The following is a 20,422-nucleotide window of genomic DNA, read 5'->3' as shown; positions in this document are numbered from 1 at the left end:
GTTTTATCTCATTTTTATGATTTTCCATGGGGATATTTTTTTCATAGCAGAAATGGGCTTCTGTGAATAGATAATAATAGATCACAACAATAGGTAATAAATACATTGATAAATAAACATTCCTTTGAAATAAATAAAGGACGCAGAGATTTAGAGGGTGAAGGAGCAGACAGAAAAAGACCGTTGCAGAGTCACCCAAACAATTTAAGTGAATGGTGACCAGTTTTGAAAAGTGAAAAAAAAAAAAAAAAAAAAAAAAAACAGAACAGGAAAATAAAATATAAAATGGCTCCATACTGCTCATCTGGTGTAATCCAAGTCTCCTAAAGTCCCAACATGCCATGTTGACTTGAAAGATGTCATTTATATCCTGTTATTAGCCTGAATCTTCACTGTAGATCTTTAACTTGGAGCCATGTTCACATGTGCATTCACCCTGTCTGAGCTGGGTGTGTGGGTGCAACAGTGTCTGCGTGCAAGTGAACGGTATTGTGGGGGTTGGGAGACTTGGATTACACCAAAAAAGCAGTATGGAGGCATTTTATGTTTTTTTCTGTAGTTTATTACGTTTGATAACTGGTCACCATTCACTCAGACTGTTTGGGAGATTCTGTAGCGCTGTTTTCCTGTGAGACCCCAGCAGTGTTTTGTGGACTAAAAAACTAAAACTGACCATCAGTCGACATGGGGGTGAGTAGATAATGACTGAATTTTCATTTTTGAGTGAACTATCCCTTCAAGGTCATGAAATGCAATGGAAAAATATAAGAAGTATGATTTACAAAATATTCACAGCCCTTTAAATAAATAAAAAAAAAAAATCTCTCATCTGTTTTAATTTGATTTTTTCCTGCTGTTAGTATGATCCTGATCCTGACTGGTCTAATGCAGACATCTTAAAGTTCTGACTACACACAAGAACGTCAGTAACACAAAAAGAAATATTAATTGAAAGTTTGGATTTTCTTGAAGTGCAGTTGTATTAGGTACTATTCAGTGTATTATCTATAGTAGATGGTGGTTGACATGACCCCAGTTTAGAGAAGCAGCAGACGTACCAGTGTAGGAAGCTCAGAACTGTACTGCTGTGGACAGGGTCGCCACTTTGTCTCGCACCAGACAACCTTTTTGATGGGAAAATATATCACTTTCTCCAAATCCACCAGACTCCTGTGATAAAAACGGCAATTATACCTCACAGAACATGGGAGCTGACAGTCTGCTGCTGCCTTGATCCGTTAGTTAGTTTGTTTTATTGTGTGACTTCATTGTTTTAAAGGGTCAGTTCAGATTCACCAAAGTCACACAATAACACAGACTAACTGATGGAGGCAGTGGTGGACAAGCAACTCCTGTGTTCTGCAAGTTAAAATGACTGTTTTTGCTAATGGAGTCTGGTGGATTTGGAAAGAGCAATATTTGGCTTTTGTAACGGCGGTTCCTCTTAAGAAAGGGCTGTCTGACAGCAAGGTAAAGTGGTGAAATTATATTATATTTATATTACAAATCTAGCGTACACTGAAACTGGCTAAAATAAGTTTTGCTGCTGATCCTGTTTACAGCAGAACATTGATTAGCTAAGTACCTCATACAACCCCACTTCAAAATCTACAAACTATCCCTTTAATGATCACTGTCCATGCATCATAAATAATTCTAAGTAGCTAATCTGCTGTGTGTGTTTTAATATAGAAAGAGGAAAATATGACATGTCGGACTAAGAAGTTGAGGAGGGATATTAAGAGAGTGGCTGAGTTACACGTGAGATTTGACAAATTTCTCAAGGTACAGTAGCAGACCGCTTCACACACAGCTCCTGTATTACACTGTGCTGAATTTCAGTTTCACTGGACAGCAACAGCCTAACAAAACCCTTCTATGTCCCTCTGAGTAGGAAGAGTACGTTAATCCGTGGGCTGAGAAAGCAAAGAAGGCAAAGCAGGAGGGGCTTCAACTGGACGCAGAGATCAAGAGGCTGGAGAAGGAAACTGCTCGACTGGTGGAGAGGAAACAGGAGCTACTGCGTCGAATAGAGCTGTTAACTCCGTATCGGGACGTCATGGAGCAGGCAGCGAAAAAGGGCGGGGTAATACAAGGATGTACACATTGCAGAGCAACATTTGGCTAAATCTAAATTTGTGTATTGCACAGACATAATTAATTATAATATGATATTTATCCATTTTACTAAACCCTCTCAGTTCAAAGCCTGTTTGAAACACAAAGAACCACCTTACATGTACAATTGCTGAAGTAATACGATACCTGTAACTCATCTTTTCACTGCTCTTAGACTGAGTTGCAGCAACAAAACAAATGAAATAGAGTTTAATCCATATGTAGATGCTTGCTTACCCAAATTAAAACACATAAATAAATAAATAGTAGAATAAAATAAATCAGTAAATTTGAACGCTGTTGAAACAAGTATAAAAGAGTCCTTCACAAAATGCCTTTAGGTTTTAGTATAAAAGGTCAACATCTTCAAATCCACCCTCTCTAGGTTAGCTGTTTCTCTGGTCTGGCATCATGACATTTTACAGTGGTTTCTTAAAACAAAAGATAACCGACCAATCAGCAACGTGGGGTGCTAATGATCAACCAATCACGGCCACAAGGTGGTACTGAGGTGGTCAAGCTGTTGTCAAGCTGTGTTCACCACAACCAAGGAGGAGTAAAACCAAAGTTTTGGTGCAACAGAAATAAATATAATCTATTTTTAGTAAAAACTAACCTAAAGGTTAAGGAGAAATTTGCATTTAATTTCTTAATTTTAAGGTAATTTAAAAGTTTGGTGCAACCTAATTGAGTCTAAAAATTAATCCTTGTTCGTGCAACCCAACCTAAAAATGTAAAATACCCAACAGGTTTCTTCACACAACTACTTCAGCATTATGAAGTGTTTTTAACTGAAAAACTGCACCGAGGGTCCAAAACTAATTTTGACCCTTGGAAATTGTCCTAAATCTTGACTCTTCTTGTCTCTCCATGATGACCTCAACAGTGAACACACTCATTAAATATATCACACTGTTGTGTGAAATTACATCTCTGTCTTGTTCATACAGTTTAATGTTTTATTTCACACAAGTATAATAATTTGCATGATGTTTGCAGGAGTGGTCTGTGTCAAACCCTGACATGTTTATAATGAAGTTTAATATTGCTGTAATACCTTTCGTGTGTGTGTTTGTGTGTGTTACAGTTTGAAAGTGGTGAACACCTCGCAGACCGTATAATGTGTCTCATCCACGTGAGAGAAAAGCTCGTTCAGGTGGAGAAAGGCAAGCTCGACAAGATCAACGAGCTGAACAAACATCTGGTGACGATGGAGGACCAGCATCGCTGCTTCATGCTGCAGAAGCACAACCAGCTGGCCAAGCTCGACGCGGAGCTGGAGGAGGCGCGCGCTGAACACCTAATATGGGTACCAGACATGAACCGCCACTCAAAGTCTGGCATCAGAGCTCGGACCTGATCACATGTTGATTAAAGACTGAACTACCATCTTCCATATGAACTTCAAGGAAACCAGAGGAAAGAAGGGAAGGACGTTCTAATGCTCTGCTGCCAGACTTTGGTTCCAGTTCTGTTGAATTCTAAGGGAGATTCCCGACAAACTCAACATATCTACACTGTATGACCTGAAATAAAGAAATGCCTCTAAAAGATCGAAAACTGATTGGAAATCAGTAAATCCAGATTTTAGATTAAGTTGCACAATTAAGTAGATTAAATGTTCAATAATTTAAAGGTTAAATTTCGGCTGCTCTGTGTTTCTTAAAGGTATAGTTCACCCAAAAATTTTAATTCAGTCATTATCTACTCACCCTCATGCCGATTGAAGGTCAGGTTTAGATTTTAGGAAACCAGCATCTGGATTAAGCCAGACGATCAATATAGAATCATTTTATGTTTTTTTTGTTTTGTTTTGTTTTTTCCCCAAGTTTTTTCCGTTTAGAATCTGGTCACCTTTTACTTCCATTGTTTAGGAGATTCTGCAGCACTGTTTCCCTGTGAAACTCCAGCTAACAAAATAAACCCGACCCTCAGTCAGTATGAGGGTGAATAGATAATGACTGAATTAACATTTTTGTGTGAACTACCCCTTTAACAAAAAAAAATGACATTGTTTGCTAACTTGCTAAAAAGTTAACAGAATGTTACATTTTAATTTCAGTGAAGAAATTTGTTTGTCTCTGTCTCTCTACGTACAGGAAAAGAGGTGGAACCACATCAAGGAAACGGAAACAAAGAAAACACTTGAGCTGGGACAGATCAAGATGGCGACCCTCAACATCTATGAAATGACAAAAGATACCAGCGTGAATGTCAATGACACGGAAAAACAGCTGGACAAGGTATGTGCATACTGACCCGACCGAGCAGAGATGAAGACAGAGCAACAGAAAACGATTAATTCACTGTCTCCTACCATCTCCTTTTAGATCAAGCAGTTCATCGCAGACAACGACGACATTGTGAAGCGGTATGAAGCCGAACAGATCCAAGAACAGCAAAGACAAGAAAAGAAAAAAGGCAAGGCCAAAAACCGGAAGCCACTGAAACGGCGTTGAATGGTGAATTTAAAGTTTGTTAGTTGTTTTAATTACATTTTTTAATGTAAAACTCTGTTAACTGACCTTGAAACTTGAAGACAATAAACAACTGAGTGCAGTCAACAGCTGATCAATCATTTTGATAAGGAGTCCTAGATGAATCTACCCGGTAATTACTGTACATTAACTGTCAGTAATGAAGACGTATCGAGGTAGGTTAGAAGAATTAGCAGCAACTCTTGCTCCAAAACACAGTAAAAAAAAAAAAAGTGGAAAAACTCATCATCTGAATTTAATTTGAAGGCAACTGTCTTCACCAGTGTTTGAGTTTTGAATCAAACTTAAATCCAAATTATAATCTTTTGTTGAGATCATTTATTTTCTGATGACTCTGAGTTTTAGCACAAGCATGTGAATGAAGCTAAGCTAATGTGGACAACACACAGCAAAGTACGCAAACACACCTATGAGCAACTGACTTTATAGGGTACTTTGAATAAAGTGCAACTGTCAGCGCCAGGTGTAAAGTTTCAAGCACATAAAGATTGATAAATTGGACACATTTTGATGGGGTTTCTAAAACGCAAGCATTCAAGTTTATCTAAAGAAGAAAAGTAAATTTTCTTCAAAAGATTATAGACATTATTTCAAAACAAGAAGCTGTGATCTCGTTTTCAGTATTCCTGTGAACTTCAAAAACTTTGAAATTGGCCACTAAGGCAGCAGGTACACACACTGCATCTTGGGAGTTATGGGTTTATTTTACCCTGAGCATGGTCTTGCAGACAGGTAAACTTTAACAGCAGAATACAACTGTAATTGCAAGTAATCTAATTATGTGGACACAACATAATGAACAGTATAAAATAAGAGAATCTGCTGAATATATCCTCACAAAATAAGTCTCATCTTACACTTGTAAAGTGCTTTATATAAAAAGACAGTTAATGTTACAGAGCTCCTTTTGTTTATGGGAAATGTTGATATTTGGTTAAATTGAAAGTGCTTTACATTTCTCTTTGAGTGATGTTAAAGTTACATTAAGTGTGAATGTCCAGAAACATAGCAGATTAGTGGTTGCTTGTTTAAAATACAGTTGAGTTGCATTCTGGGACCCTAAACATTATACTGATCAAAAATACCAACAACACACTCATCACAATATCTGTCAAAAATCTTTTCCAAACACTGAGTAACAGTGAATTGAAACACTTCAGGTTAGATCATGCAGGTTTGGGACTCAGTGCTGTGGAGAAAAGTCTGGCAAAAACCGTGCGACCACTTTTGTGTGTAATTGATTTATGAAGCTGGAAAGTATTTTTTTTTCATTTTGGCATTGACAATTATTTCTAATGAGGTACGGGTCCACCCAAGTGGAACTCTTGTCACGGGGGCAGTTGTCCCCCGGGTTGTCTCAGGTGGGACATTCCAACCTCACCTACAGATTTAACTTGGATGAGCGCACTGTGTGCGTTGCTGTATTTTATCTGTATTTTACAGGTTAGTAGTGGATGAAAAAATTATTATATTTCAGCTCCTTAAAACCTAGAATTCATGTGTTATAAAGAAGCTATTACATAATATGTAATAATTTATCAAAAATAATTCTTAATTCCCAGCAAACAATAATATTATAATGACTGTAATGTTGTTTAAAAAATACTGTTTTAGGAGTTGGTGACGCTGTTTTACGAATTTGTGTTGCAGTTCCATATTATGGCCGCAGGAGGGTAGTACAACACATAATGAAATGAATGAAAAATCACCTTTCCAATCTGATTGCTCCATTAAATTTATGACTATTTGTTCCCCTCTTGTGGCTACACTGTGAGACTACAGCACATCGAATTAGTAAATTAGTCGTCAATGCAGATATGAGAGCATACTACAATTTCCGGTGTATCTTGGACACACCTGATTCACATGATCAGCTCGTCATCAAGCCTCTGCAGAAGCCTGACAACAACCTGATCATTTGAATCAGGTGTGTTGGAGCAGAGAAACATCTAAAACATGCAGGACAGTGGGCCCTGAGGACCAGGATTGGGAAACACTGATATAGATGTATTCTCTGGGACGTATATAACATCATGTCCTCAATGTCCAACTAAAGTCATGGTAGACATGGTAGTAGCTATGACTTCAAAATAAAACTTTCAAAATATACAGAACTATAAATATATGCACTGTAACGAGGGGGCCTGTGAATGTAATGTTCGAAGAAGACGATCTGTGTCAACCACAAACTGATGGGGGGGGGGGGAGTAGTTATCCAGTCCTTATCTTGACTGTTTCGCGTTATTATGTATGAACTGATAACTCCTTTTATTTAACTTACAGTGGGGGGCAGCGTTACACTACAAATTACCACAGAACTGGAAAGAAGCACTGGTTGTGCCAATACCTAAACCAGGGAAGGACAGCACAAACCAGGGAAATTATAGGCCTATTGCCCTAACATCTAATATTTGCAAAGTAATGGAGAGGATGATAAAGGAAAGATTAATATATTATATAGAAAGCAAAGGGTATATATCAAGATATTAGAGTGGATTTAGGAAAGGCAGGAATACCATGGACCCTGCTTTATGTTTGGAACATGAAATAAGGAAAGCACAAGTTAGTAAGGAAAGTGTAGTGGCATATGACATGATGTGGAAAGAGGGATTATTAATTAAATTGAGTAAAGATACACAGGGGCCTTGTTGGGAAAAAAGAGAGGAGTAAAATAAAAAGCATTGGGTGGATAATAGAGGAAAAAGCAAAAGAACTAGACATAACAGAAATAAACATCAGTCCAGCAGTTCCGCTCTCAGTAATACAGCCTTGGATACTTCCAGAACCCAGTGTTGATCTCACACTGCTCAATAAAAAAGAACAAAGAGAAGGGATTTATTTTACACCCACAGTTCATAAAAGATTATTTAGGAAATAACTATTATGATTTCATTCAAATATATACAGATGCTTCCAAGAGTTCAAATAACAGAATTGGCATTTCATTTATAATTCCAAAATTTAACATCAAAGTAAGCAAGAGAATTAGTAACGAGCTGTCTGTGTACACAGGGGAGATGATGGCTATACTAGCAGCAGTCCAGTGGGTTGAAGAGGTGAGACCTTTGAGAACAATAATATGCTCTGACTCCAGCTCGTCAGTCATCAGCATGAAAAACAGCCATTCAGACAGCAGACAGGATATTTTATTAAAAATACTACACACAGTATTCAGGATTCAAATGATGGGACTGAGCATAACATTCATGTACTGAGAGGGAATGAAATGGCTGACATGTGCAAAGGAGGCAACAACAAAAATTGACATCGACATACTAGTTCCTTTAAGTAAATCAGAAATGAAGACCATAATTAAGCACAAGTAAAAAGAAAGGTGGCAAAAACAATGGGAAGAAGAAAGAACAGGCAGATGGCTTTCTGGAATTCAACGAAAAGTAGGAGCGATGAGGAAAACTGCAAGATCCCACAGAGAGGAATCTCTAATATCAAGATACGATTTGGCCATTCAGGACTTAATAGCACACTCTGGAAAATAAACAAACATAACTCAGGAAACTGTGACTTTTGTGATCAAGAGGAAACTATACAACATGTTATAATTCATTGTCCAAAATATAATTTTGAGAGAAGGGAACTTATATCAAACCTCAAAGAAATGAAGTTGAATTTGGACATGAGATATTTTACAGAGAAGTTCAAGTGAGAAATGTTATCAAGCACTGTTACAGTACCTTAGACGAACAAACCTGATAAAGAGAATATAACTGTGGTATTTAATTGTCTAACTTTCAGTGTTTTTTTGGTTTTTTTTTATTCGGGGCTAGTAGCGTTAAGTTAGATTCGCGATCCACACTCCATACCAGTTGGTGGCGGTAATGCACCATAACGTTGTTTGCCAAGCGCCATAAAACACCAAGCAGAAGCAGAAGCAGAAGAAGAAGAAGAAGAAGAAGAAGAAGAAGAAGAAGAAGAAGAAGAAGCGTTACGCTCATAGTGTACAGCAGGAAATGTTTTCGTAGAAGAAGACGAAACTGCCGAAAACACAGTAGTAGAAGAAGAAGCGACTCCAAACGGTGCACATCAGCAGTGTGTTGAGCGTTTTTACTGACACTAAAGTTATCAATGACTGTTTCAAAATAGCGAAAGTGACTGTCAAAGAAGAGGAGCGTCTGCTACACGTTTTACAAAAATGAAGTGAGTGTTTTTATCAACACAAAAGAGAAAAGAAACGGTCCACGCAGATATAACGGAGTGTTGGTGCTAGCTTGATTGCATCAAGTTTAACAATACCTAACATGTTAACTGACGTAAGTTAGTCTGGAAACTTTACACCTGGCGCTGACAGTTGCACTTTATTCAAAGTACCCTATAAAGTCAGTTGCTCATAGGTGTGTTTGTGTATTTTGCTGTGTGTTGTCCACATTAGCTTAGCTTCATTCACATGTTAACTTCAAGTCACTGTGTAGCTGCTATGAAGCTAGCATCATTGCAGTGCTTTTATAACTGACAGAAACAGGTAGACTGTCTGCTCTGAATCTGCAGCATGTGTGGACTCATTATTATGTTATTCCAGGCTCAACATCGACGGTCTGTTGGTGTATTTTCCATATGACTACATTTATCCTGAGCAGTACTCCTACATGCTGGAGCTGAAGAGGACACTGGATGCCAAGGTGGGTGCTGCTACTATATCTAATCTACAGGATGCATAGATAATGTTCAGTGGGATTTAAAACAGTGCTATATCAAATTTAAGAATGTTATGAACACATGTCAATTCAGATATTGCCTTAACACATACTGTAATTACAGGCTCTCTATCAGAGTGAAATAGTGTTGTTGTGTGTGTGATTACTGATTGTGGTTAAAGGAAGATAGGTTCATCTTTTTTTCTCTGTCCAGTTTAAAACAAAGTGAACATGCACATCTACACAGAGGCAACTTTATTTGCGTGTGTGTTTTGTTGTCATTTCATGCTGTGTATGTTCAGGGTCATGGAGTCCTGGAGATGCCGTCAGGAACAGGGAAGACCATCTCTCTGCTGTCTCTCATTGTTGCCTATCAAAGGGTGAGTTTAACTGTGTGTGCATGTGACTTCTGGTGTTTTCATGTTGTGCTGGAGTTATTGTCCACTGTGCCTTCAGTCAGTACCACATTAAAATGTTCTCTTTCTCTCAGGCCTTTCCTTTGGAAGTGACCAAGCTAATATACTGCTCCAGAACAGTTCCTGAGATCGAGAAGGTCAGTCAGTATCAAATAAAATCACATTTGACACAAAGAGATTAAAAGTGTACTAGATTGGACAGTTTATCCTGCCTAACAGTCCCTACAGCTCAGACATTTTTAAAGTGAAAAACTGTAAAATGTCCAGGAAAAACATTTAAAACAGTATCAGGAGGATGCTTTGAAAATCATCAGAACTTGTATTGTGTATTGATCTGCTGTCTGATCAGGTCGTGGAGGAGCTGAGAAAGCTGATGGAGTTTTATTCCAAGCAAACTGGAGAGAGCAACAACTTCCTGGCTCTGGCCCTTTCCTCCAGAAAAAACCTCTGCATCCACCCGGAGGTATGAACAGCTGAGGTCCAGGACAAATCAGGAGCTTGCATGCAACACGGGCAAAGCATGAACACACCAAAAAAGAAATTTAAAGCTGACAGAGTTGTAAAACACCTCTTAGATTGGCTTTTAGATACAGAACTAAGATTTCTGTTCGTCTTCGTGTCTGCTGTATGTCTGGAAAGTAAATGCTTGTCTACCTTCGCTGTAACCAGGATTGTCTGCTTTTATCCAGGTGAGCTCTCTACGTTTTGGTAAGGAGGTTGATGGGAAGTGTCACAGTCTGACAGCGTCTTACATTCGTGCACAGCGCCACAGCGACCCCAACCTTCCTGTATGCCGTTTCTATGAGGTAAGAAATCACCTACATTCATCCAGTTCATGCCAGGATAGAGGATATATAATTGATTCAGATCTTTATTGATGACCCAGCTTGCTTCCACTTTTTAAACATTTGCATCTCATCTGTTAATGAGTGGAATATTCCAACTGAATTGATGTTTGCTGAACGTCATTTGCATTAAGTTTGTGATTAGACAAGGCGTTGTTGACACTGGGCCATCTGATTTTCATGCAAGCATGTGATTGGACAAGGACTGACCAGCCATCTTGTGTTTGTATGTGTCTGTAACCTCATGGGGACAACACCTGAAAACTGAAATCTATCCATTATGCGATATACTGTTACCCTATTGTTAGAAACTCTAACTAGGTTGAAGCAAATAATGAGTAAAAAACACTCACATAACACACTGTGTGTAACTGTAGACTAGAGTTGGTATCTGGTTTCTGTTTGTCTACTGAATGAACTCATTATGCTTTCTCTTTGTGCCGTAGTGACGTTATGCAACATCAGTCACAATGTCTGTTTGAGGGTGCGACTGTGTACCTTTCATTAAGCTAAAACCCAGGCTTCTGACACCTAACAGGGCTCCAACAGACTGAGAAGCCATGATTTCTTCAACTTTGAGGAGCACAGAAAATATGAGTTACACTCCTAAAAAGGCCACCAAGGGACAGCAGTTTATTTTATTATAGTAGCTTGATTTTTACCAGGAAATTCCTTTTGATATCTAGAAACTATAATGTAGAGGCACCTGAACAAAACCACAGCATATTAAAATGCAGAATATATATGATAAAATAAATAAAAAAGAACTACTGCTGTTTAAACACAGTGGGCTCTCAATAAACATAACCACATGCCTCCTTCACCATAATTAATCCTAAAATTTACCGCGAACCATCTCCCCTGTCTTTACCTGTTAGAAGACGAACTGCCTCACATATAGCGTTTTAGTGTTTATGTGCACTTGTCTGTCTGCAGCTCTTGTTCCTTTGACCCTCCTCTGTCGTTGTTTAGGAATTTGACTCAGTCGGCCGACAAGTGCCTCTCCCTGCTGGCATCTACAACCTCGACGACCTCAAAGACTTTGGCCGGAGGAAGGGCTGGTGTCCTTACTATCTGGCACGCTACTCAGTACGTTACTTTAAACACTGCTGCAGACATGCTCAATCAATAAAAATGCTTTCCTAGTAAACTTAATGGATTTCTTTTGGTGGGATTTTATTTGTGGGAATCCAGCAGTTCATCTGAAAATAATCTGATTAAAACAGTGTTACTCTTTACTGAATAAAGACATTATATCTGAAGCTGATTGATGAAGGTTGGTCCTGTATCTCTCAGCTTCTCTCTCGTCTTTATTTCCTCTCAGATCCTGCACGCCAACATTGTGGTGTACAGCTATCACTACCTGCTGGACCCTAAGATAGCTGACCTGGTGTCCAAAGAGCTTGCTAAGAAGTCTGTAGTGGTGTTTGATGAGGCTCATAATATAGGTGAGGAGATGAACTGAGTGCCACAGTGAGAATTAATTTATTATGTATCAGTCACAAAATTCTGAGATCTTTTGTTCCCGTTTCTCTCCCTTGCTCCTCAGACAACGTGTGTATTGACTCCATGAGTGTGAACATTACCAGACGAACACTCGACCGCTGCCAGAACAACGTGGACACACTCCAGAACACCATACACAAGTAAGAGCCTGACAGAAATCAGCAGCACATGTACTGACACATTAAACTCACTGAGCACAAGTCCTTTTATTTACTTTTTCATTCTGATGAATGATTACAGGCTAAACAAATCCATTATGCTTTATTTCAACATCCTCGATTAGTGCGGAACAATCATATAAGGGAATTGAGATGTACAATTCTTTCAAACCGTGTCAACTTCCTGTTGTCTTTTTTGCCCCGCTGCCCTGCTGTCTGATAGGATAAAGGAGACGGACGCTGCTAAACTGAAGGAGGAGTACAGGCGACTGGTGGAGGGGCTGAAGGAAGCCAACGTTGCCAGAGAGACAGACATCTACCTTGCAAATCCTGTCTTGCCAGATGAAATTCTTCAAGGTACGGCCAAAAATTAATTTGTTTGTTGGTTTTTATTCTACCTCCTTTCATTTTTAGCTGAGTTTAGAATGATAGTGCCGACAAAACAAACAAAACGAAAGTCTTCAGAAAGCTGAAATTGCTTTTCTCCTGCTTTCTCAGAGGCGGTCCCTGGAACTATTCGCACGGCGGAGCACTTTGTTGGTTTCTTGAGACGTTTCCTGGAGTATCTGAAGTCCCGTCTGAGGGTCCACCATGTCGTCCAGGAGAGCACCCCGCAGTTCCTCAAAGACATCTATGACAAAGTCTGCATCGACCGCAAGCCTCTCAGGTCAGTGTCGCCTTCAGCCACACATAAAAACTAAACTCAAGCTTTTATAAATTAGTGTTCTGCCTGAATTGTCCAAACAAACATGAACTTTAAATGGTGATGTGGCCTTCAAGTGATTATGTACTTTCTCAATTTCTTTGTAGCTGAATCACCTCTTTCACCTACTCGTTCAGTTAACTTTCTTACACACTCACCCTCTTACTACCTCATGCCCTTCTTTCCTTCATTATTCAACAGCTTCCTCATTCGGACTCATTTTCTCTCCCTAATCTTTTATCCATCCCTCTGTGTCTCTCCAGGTTTTGTGCGGAGAGGTTACAGTCGTTACTACGAACTCTGGAGATCGCCGACATCGCAGACTTCTCAGCTGTTACTCTCATCTCTAACTTTGCTACTTTGGTCAGCACCTACAGCCAAGGTACAAAAACACTCCTGTACGTCTTAAAGTTCTGACAACAGACACTTCTGCAGACACTCGAGCTGCAGCAAGATGTTTGGTAGAAGTCAGATCAAGTTTTTTTTATGTCTTCAGTCGTGCAGTGTGCTTTTGTTTCAACAATACATTTCTAAAAAAAAAGCAGTTTAAATTTGCTTTGAAATTCCTTTGACTTTTTTTTTTTATTTTAACTTTATCAAGCATTTTTTTCTCTGTCTGTCTGAAGGTTTTACCATCATCATTGAGCCGTTTGAGGACAGAACTCCAACCATTGCCAACCCTGTGCTGCACTTCAGGTGGGGTAGATACAGTATAATCAATGTGGAAAAAAAAAAAAAAAAACTTTACCTAACAACCACCTCACCAAGCAAAAGTGTTAATTCTCAAGATGCACTGTTGTTGATCAGCACCAGTGACTGCAGAACTACTTTACCAGGAACAAAGATTATAGACTTAGAAAAATCTGTTATTGCATTTTGGGACAAAAACTTCATCCTATCTACTGACTAACAATTTCACCAACAACTCAAATTTTCAGCTGGTCGAGTTGTAGCTAAATAATGATGCAAGGTTACAAAGACCGAAGAGCCTCATTCTGAAACCCCCCAAAACAAAGCAGCTATTATTACACATCTTTACTCAAGAATAATCTTCATCAGACGCATCTGTTGGTTTGAAGCTCTAATTAGTGGATTACAAGTTACAGTCAATCAAATATGTGAGAGGATTCAGAGTTAATGCCTTTATGACACCATGAGTGAGACAGTGTCTGTTCTGATCTTTGTTTTCTGTCGTTGTTCGTCTCTCAGCTGTATGGATCCGTCCATCGCCATCAAACCTGTTTTTCAGAGGTTTCAGTCAGTCATCATCACCTCGGGGGTAAGTTAGTTATTACTCGGCCTCTTTCCTTTCTGATCAGTTTACAGTTTGTCATTTCATGCCTGTAATTCACTGTCGCTGTCACTTTGTCTTATGGCTTTCAAAGAAGAAAGAACATGGTGTCTGTTTGTTACTCCTGTATTCACAAGTTTTGTCTTTTTTGTTTTGACATTGTTTGTTTAATTTGAGCAGCCAACTAAGTTTGAAATGAATGAATGAATGAATGAATGAATGAATGAATGCATACCTCTTACAGGAGAAAAGACTGTCATCTTGCTGTGTAAAATATAATCCTTCCATTTCAGTCGTGTGTGACTGACTTTCCCTGCTGCCTTTTTGTTAATTTGTTTGGGTGGTTTGATTAATTGCACTTTGATGAATTGCTTCTCTTAATCTTGTGTATTTAGTTTAAAATGTGCAACAATAATCACAATCAGTAGCAAGTTATTGCCTGAATATTTAATCTATTCCTTCTTTCATTCTAGAAACTTAATGTGTCAATATTGTGAATAAATTAGTTATTATTTCAAGTTATTTAATGATCTTTTTGCCTTCATGAAGTCTGTGTTCAACAAATGACTGTTGAGGTTCACTGATCAATGACAAACTACTCTCCTGCTTGTGTTTGACCTCTTTAGACTCTCTCTCCGCTGGAGATCTATCCCAGAATCCTCGACTTCCGCCCGGTTACCATGGCATCCTTCACCATGACACTAGCACGGACCTGCCTCTGTCCTCTGGTATGTAACTGCACTCAGACATACATGTTCAAAAACACGGTCAAAGTCTGTCATTCACAAATTGTGGCACAAAACGTACAAAATAATTTCCTCACCTATTCTTGTTTTTCTGAATTGTTGGAGCCTGTCTGAGTTCTTTTGTGTTTTTCTTCTGTTTAATCTTCCATAGATTGTTGGCAGAGGAAACGATCAGGTGGCCCTAAGCTCAAAGTTTGAGACCAGAGAAGACTTTGGTTAGTAGAAATGTCTCCATCATGATTTATTAGAGCACGATGTCCCAAAGGCATCAATTAAAATTAAAACATTTATTTGTTGAAAATCGTGGCTATGACAATTTATACATCTGATCATTTTCAGATTAATCTCAAAACGGTTCTGAAAACAAAACGTTATTCTTTGTTCAAATATAGTAGTTTTAATTTTGTCTTTTTTTTCTTTTTTTTTTCCCAGCTGTGATTCGTAACTATGGCAACCTACTCTTAGAGATGTCTGCTATCGTTCCTGATGGCATTGTGGCGTTTTTCACCAGCTACGTCTACATGGAGAACATAGTGGCGTCCTGGTACGAACAGGTCAGTGTGTGGACAGAGATGGGACACACACACACACACACACACACACACACACACACACACACACACACACACACACACACACACATCTGAGAGACTGTGCTGGTTCTGTTTTCCTACTGCTAATTATAAATAATAATATATAAAACATTTTTGTCTTGGAAACAGAGTTGTGTCAGCAATCACTTGTTTTCTTCTTTTAATTTTTAAGCAAAATATTTTTCAAATCTCTTTGTATATAGAAGGAAGTTTCAGTTAAGAGTCGCATGTTTTTGTTTACGTTTGTTTGTTTGCAGGGAATCCTGGAGAATATCCAGAGAAACAAGCTGATCTTCATTGAGACTCCAGATGGTGCAGAGACGAGCATGGCCCTGGAGAAATACCAGGAGGTCAGAGAGACACCTGTCATTTTAATTTATATGAACTGATATGAAATAATTCACAGTTGTCTGTAGTTGAGGGAGGAAACATCTACAGCTGCCAAGTTGCTAAACAAAGATTGTTTGATCTAGCATGAGCAGTGCTGTAAAGAAAGTAATATTTCATCTTCCTGTTCTCCTTTTGGGTCCCAGTTTTTTACCCTCTGACTGTCCATCTGTCTGTCTGTCTGTCTGTCCGTCCGTCCGTCCGTCCGTCTGTCTGTCTGTCTGTGTCTGTCTGTCTGTCTGTCCGTCCGTCTGTCTGTCTGTGCTCTTCAGGCATGTGAGAACGGCAGAGGAGCCATCCTGCTGTCTGTGGCGAGGGGAAAGGTGTCTGAAGGAATAGATTTCGGTAAATGATCAGGATGCTGCATCTTACTGAAAGGAAATTTCTTGTGGGGAGATGTGAATAGAGTAGAAAGTAGGTGTGTGTGGGAACTGATGTCAGTTTTTCAACATAACTGATTTGTGTTCTGTTTTCTGTTCAGTGCACCATTTTGGCCGAGCAGTCATCATGTTTGGAGTTCCTTACGTTTACACTCAGAGCCGCATCCTAAAGGTCAGAAACATCACCGAGTCTTTGGCTGCATCTGAAATCACTCACAGTCACTATAAAATGTTAGTTTGACTAGTGAACACTTCCTTTCTGCTAAAAATCCCACAATGCAATGCATCACATTTTATAGACATGCAAATTATGGAAGTGCGATCACCTGTCAGTCTGAAATCACCCAACTAAAACTACATGTATCACCCTGTTTATATCAACGAGGCACAGTTACATAACAGAAATATTTCTCTGTATACGGCAATGCATTGCAACAACACGAATCAATATGTCTTTGAATATTAAAACGTTTGTGACAGGAGGATTTATTAATAATACATTAATAATACATTAATAATGTAATGTTGGATTAGACTTATTTGTTTTAGCCAGGTGTACCTAATAAACTGGTGACTGAGTGTAAATTTCAACACTTTCAAGTCCAAGTTTGGTGAAACAAAAGGCTGGAAACATGAATCACTGATGACACGTTAAAAAATATATATAATATGTTTGATTGTAATGTGATTTAAATTCATTTATTTTACTTAACTAATTTAACCTGTTACAACTGATATAAGGAACAATATTTTGTTAAAGATTTATCTCTCAGCAGATCCTAACAAATATTTACATTGTCAAAAAAACAGGAACAAGCACAGATATTATCATATGAATCTTGTCTGTGCATTTATAAATCACATGTCCTTTTCTTTCTCAGTCTGACCAGGTCGTTTTACTGCCATCACAAGTGTTACTCAGTAATATATTATTGTACTTCTATTACTTTTTCCAGTAATGAGTAACATGAGATGAGATATTCCTTTATTTCTCCCGCAATGGGGAAATTTTCTGTGTTGCAGCAGCAAAGTGGATTAATAGAAAGCATCAATAAAAAACTGCTGTAACACCACAAAGTTTTCAGTTTTGGGACTAGTAAAAGATTATTTTATCTAATCTTATCTTCCTGAGTAACTCGCTCACCTCTAGTCATCGCTCTGTTCGTAGCCTGATGACATTTTTTTCCCAACATGTTTCAGGCTCGTCTTGAATACCTTCGGGATCAGTTCCAGATCAGAGAGAACGACTTCCTGACGTTTGATGCCATGCGTCATGCGGCCCAGTGTGTCGGCCGAGCCATCAGAGGAAAGACCGACTATGGACTCATGATTTTTGCTGACAAGGTGAGTGATGCTTCTATCTATTCTAAATAGTTTCTGTCCTTTTGGTCCTGTCACAGTGCCACATGCCTGTACATTAGCATTATCTTACTTCACATTCACTGCTGGCAGCTTCCATTACAACCACAGTCTCATGACTTTAGCATTAAAGTAGTACGAGTGGAGCAGTTGGTGATTTTATTGTGCGATTGTGTCTCCCGTCCAGCGTTACGCCCGAGCAGACAAACGCGGGAAGCTTCCTCGCTGGATTCAGGAGCACATCAACGACGGCAGTCTGAACCTCACTGTGGACGAGGCCGTCCAGCTCTCCAAGCACTTCCTGCGGCAGATGGCTCAGCCTTTCAGACAGGTACGACTCACACCTGCCAACTGGAAAAGTCTGTGCTTCAGATTTGTACTCTACTGTCTGGGTAGATAATGGAAGCTTGAATATAATTTCAGCCAGTGTGTGAAGGTCACCAGAAGCAAAAACAGACAAAATATTGATTGCAGAAGAGAGAATTTGAACCCAGAAATGTCACAATGTCTTTTGAATTTAATCACAGTTCAGTTAATGATCAAGTTTTCTTCAAGTCACAAAATTTTAATTTCATAATCACATAAAACACTTTCTTTATTGTAACATCAGTGTAGTATCATCAACATATTTAGCTGTATGAACATTATTCTTGTGGTTGCAGACATGCAGTCTTGTGTTGGAAATGAACATTTAAAGCATCAGCTGTGCTTGAGTTTTTCATGACAGCAGTAAATGAATAACTCTGCATTTGCAGCTGAGCCAGAATGTTAATTCCTGGGTGAGTCAGAAGTGTGAAAAACTTTCATAACAGTAATTTTATATCTACTTTAAAATGTCCAATGAGTTGCATAAAACAGGCTCTCATCTCATCATTTGAGTTTTCATCTGGTGTTTTTAATTCTCATTGAGCAAATAAATATCATGAAGCAGCTTCAGACTTATCTCTATTTAAGTTTAAGTTACTTGGAGCTGCACAGTGAACAGAGTGATTAACCAGAGGTCTTCTGACCTTCAGCAGTGTCTGAAAACAGTTGCGCAGGTATTCTGTGATTACCACTCTCACCCTCTTGTCCCCCTGATTGTTTCTCTAATAACGTCCCTCTCTGTCTCTGTCCAGGAGGACCAGTTGGGTCTGTCTCTGTTGACTCTCGAGCAGCTGGAGTCGGACGAGATGCTGCAGAAAATCACTCAGATTGCTCATCAGACCTGAAGGTGACCTACACTGCATCATGTCATCACCATGGCAACACCTGTGACTGGGTCAGCATCATTACTGAGACACGATTAGAACCGGGTCAAAATAGCAGGAGTTTATTTATTTTAACCCATTTGGTGTGCGAGATATACTTAATCACATCAGGACAGTTTAGATAAACCTCAACAAGATAAACCTGAAGTCTTTTTTAAAGTAAACTGCTCATAATTGATTAAGAAACCATGAAAAGTATTTAAATCTCACGTTGGCCCACCTCTGGTGGTTACAGTAATAATTTCTGAGTGGATAACTGCCAGTCTGTGTACACTGCTTCAACGGACTGAGCCTCAAACGTACAAGCATTCAGTATTTCAGGTCACACACAGTCTACAGATCTTAAACACCACGGCTCTCACTCACTGCAGTGCTGCGTTTGTCCTGTCTTTGTAAAGCAAGAGGATCTGATCAGATTCAGACAAATTCAGGATGGAGCTGGTCCTAACATCGTGTTTACTCAGTTTGTGGGTTCAGTATTACAGATCACTCAGAGATGCACAGTAACAACAACAGTTAAAAACATTCACTTGACATTAAACTCCTCAAATAGACATGTTGTATTAGCATTTTCAGAGTAGTGTAGGTACTTAAAAAATGCTTGTGGAACCAAATATGACAACCAGATGTGTTAAACAAAATTAGTTATCAGTGGGTCAACATGTTGCATTGACTACAGAAACATTATTCCATCTGTGGGTGTAACATCGGTCCATAAATGTCTGTCATACAGGCAAGACTACTGTTTCCTTGGCTACTGCAACTGTACATAGTCACATTTTATACTGAACATTAATATTTCTGTATCTGTTTTTCAACCAGTGAGGTGGAATATAAATGTTTGTATTTAACAGTTGACTTGTGTGTTTCTTCCTAGGAAAATGTTTGAGTCATTTTAAGAGGCCTTTCCATCCTGACATTAAAAATTACTTTACTTCAGCTTTTCAAGTAGAAAATTAAAAGAGCAACCATTAAAAAAATAGACTTGTCAGACCCTTTGAAGGCAAACAACAAAGCAGTATTTCCATGCAAACACCACACAGGTGTTAATGGTTTATTGTAATTTATTTCAGCTCAAGTTTGCAAATATAAAATACAAACATTCATATTTTCCAGAATAAACACGGCATCAGAGGAGACAAAGTCCAGTTTCTACATATTTCATTAACAGACTGTAGTTTCTACAGTAACTAAACATAGTGCGATTTCAGCCCTTAGAACAAACAGCAGTGACATCATCTACCACAGCAAATGTACAATCAGTAGTTCTCCATCATGGAAAAACAGGATATACAGTATGTATGACCGTAGAAAAAAAACAGGAAGTGAAGCCCTAAGAGGACGTTTGTGGAACAAAATCCATGAGGGTCAGGTAGTAAATGTCATTTTCAGGGAGTTTAGGTCCTAGTAACACGCTCCTTTATTTAAGTCTGGGTCTTACTTTAAATATTCCTGAGTGTTAAGTTATTATACACAAAACTCTAATTATTTTAATGCTCCTGGTGTCTTGTGTAGCTACATAA

The 20,422-nt window shown here is 38.8% G+C and overlaps 2 protein-coding genes across 2 annotated transcripts; both read left to right on the top strand.

Moving 5' to 3' along the window:
- Positions 1-1,531: 1,531 nt before the first annotated feature.
- On the top strand, positions 1,532-4,577 carry LOC146328503 (coiled-coil domain-containing protein 42 like-2-like). Its single transcript, XM_084716297.1, has 5 exons — positions 1,532-1,785; positions 1,895-2,113; positions 3,206-3,427; positions 4,218-4,361; positions 4,449-4,577. The coding sequence occupies exons 1-5, from the start codon at positions 1,705-1,707 to the stop codon at positions 4,575-4,577; spliced, it is 795 nt and encodes a 264-aa protein (XP_084572423.1). The 5' UTR covers positions 1,532-1,704.
- A 4,028-nt stretch (positions 4,578-8,605) lies between these two features.
- On the top strand, positions 8,606-19,750 carry ercc2 (excision repair cross-complementation group 2). Its single transcript, XM_084717540.1, has 23 exons — positions 8,606-8,771; positions 9,151-9,250; positions 9,568-9,645; positions 9,756-9,818; positions 10,031-10,144; positions 10,371-10,487; positions 11,499-11,615; positions 11,851-11,974; positions 12,076-12,172; positions 12,414-12,547; positions 12,689-12,857; positions 13,157-13,275; positions 13,520-13,589; positions 14,103-14,172; positions 14,811-14,912; positions 15,082-15,145; positions 15,363-15,484; positions 15,781-15,873; positions 16,183-16,255; positions 16,392-16,462; positions 17,491-17,634; positions 17,837-17,980; positions 18,768-19,750. The coding sequence occupies exons 1-23, from the start codon at positions 8,767-8,769 to the stop codon at positions 18,858-18,860; spliced, it is 2,283 nt and encodes a 760-aa protein (XP_084573666.1). The 5' UTR covers positions 8,606-8,766; the 3' UTR covers positions 18,861-19,750.
- The last annotated feature ends 672 nt before the right edge of the window (positions 19,751-20,422 follow it).

Source organism: Lutjanus erythropterus, chromosome 4, assembly GCF_056507025.1.
Source record: "Lutjanus erythropterus isolate fLutEry1 chromosome 4, fLutEry1.hap2, whole genome shotgun sequence".
NCBI classification, from domain to species: Eukaryota; Metazoa; Chordata; class Actinopteri; order Lutjaniformes; family Lutjanidae; genus Lutjanus; species Lutjanus erythropterus.
The sequence above is the reverse complement of the archived record's forward strand: the minus strand, read 5'-3'. Positions and strand labels throughout refer to the sequence as shown.

What these genes read in the sequence shown, in the direction of transcription:
- LOC146328503 (XM_084716297.1), top strand. Translation starts at nt 1,705, where the DNA reads ATGACATGTCGGACTAAGAAGTTGAGGAGGGATATTAAGAGAGTGGCT. An exon ending in GATTTGACAAATTTCTCAAG is followed by an intron (nt 1,786 to 1,894) that starts GTACAGTAGCAG and finishes CCCTCTGAGTAG; the next exon opens with GAAGAGTACGTTAATCCGTG. An exon ending in CGGAAAAACAGCTGGACAAG is followed by an intron (nt 4,362 to 4,448) that starts GTATGTGCATAC and finishes ATCTCCTTTTAG; the next exon opens with ATCAAGCAGTTCATCGCAGA.
- ercc2 (XM_084717540.1), top strand. An exon ending in AGAGGACACTGGATGCCAAG is followed by an intron (nt 9,251 to 9,567) that starts GTGGGTGCTGCT and finishes GTGTATGTTCAG; the next exon opens with GGTCATGGAGTCCTGGAGAT. An exon ending in CTCCAGAACACCATACACAA is followed by an intron (nt 12,173 to 12,413) that starts GTAAGAGCCTGA and finishes GCTGTCTGATAG; the next exon opens with GATAAAGGAGACGGACGCTG.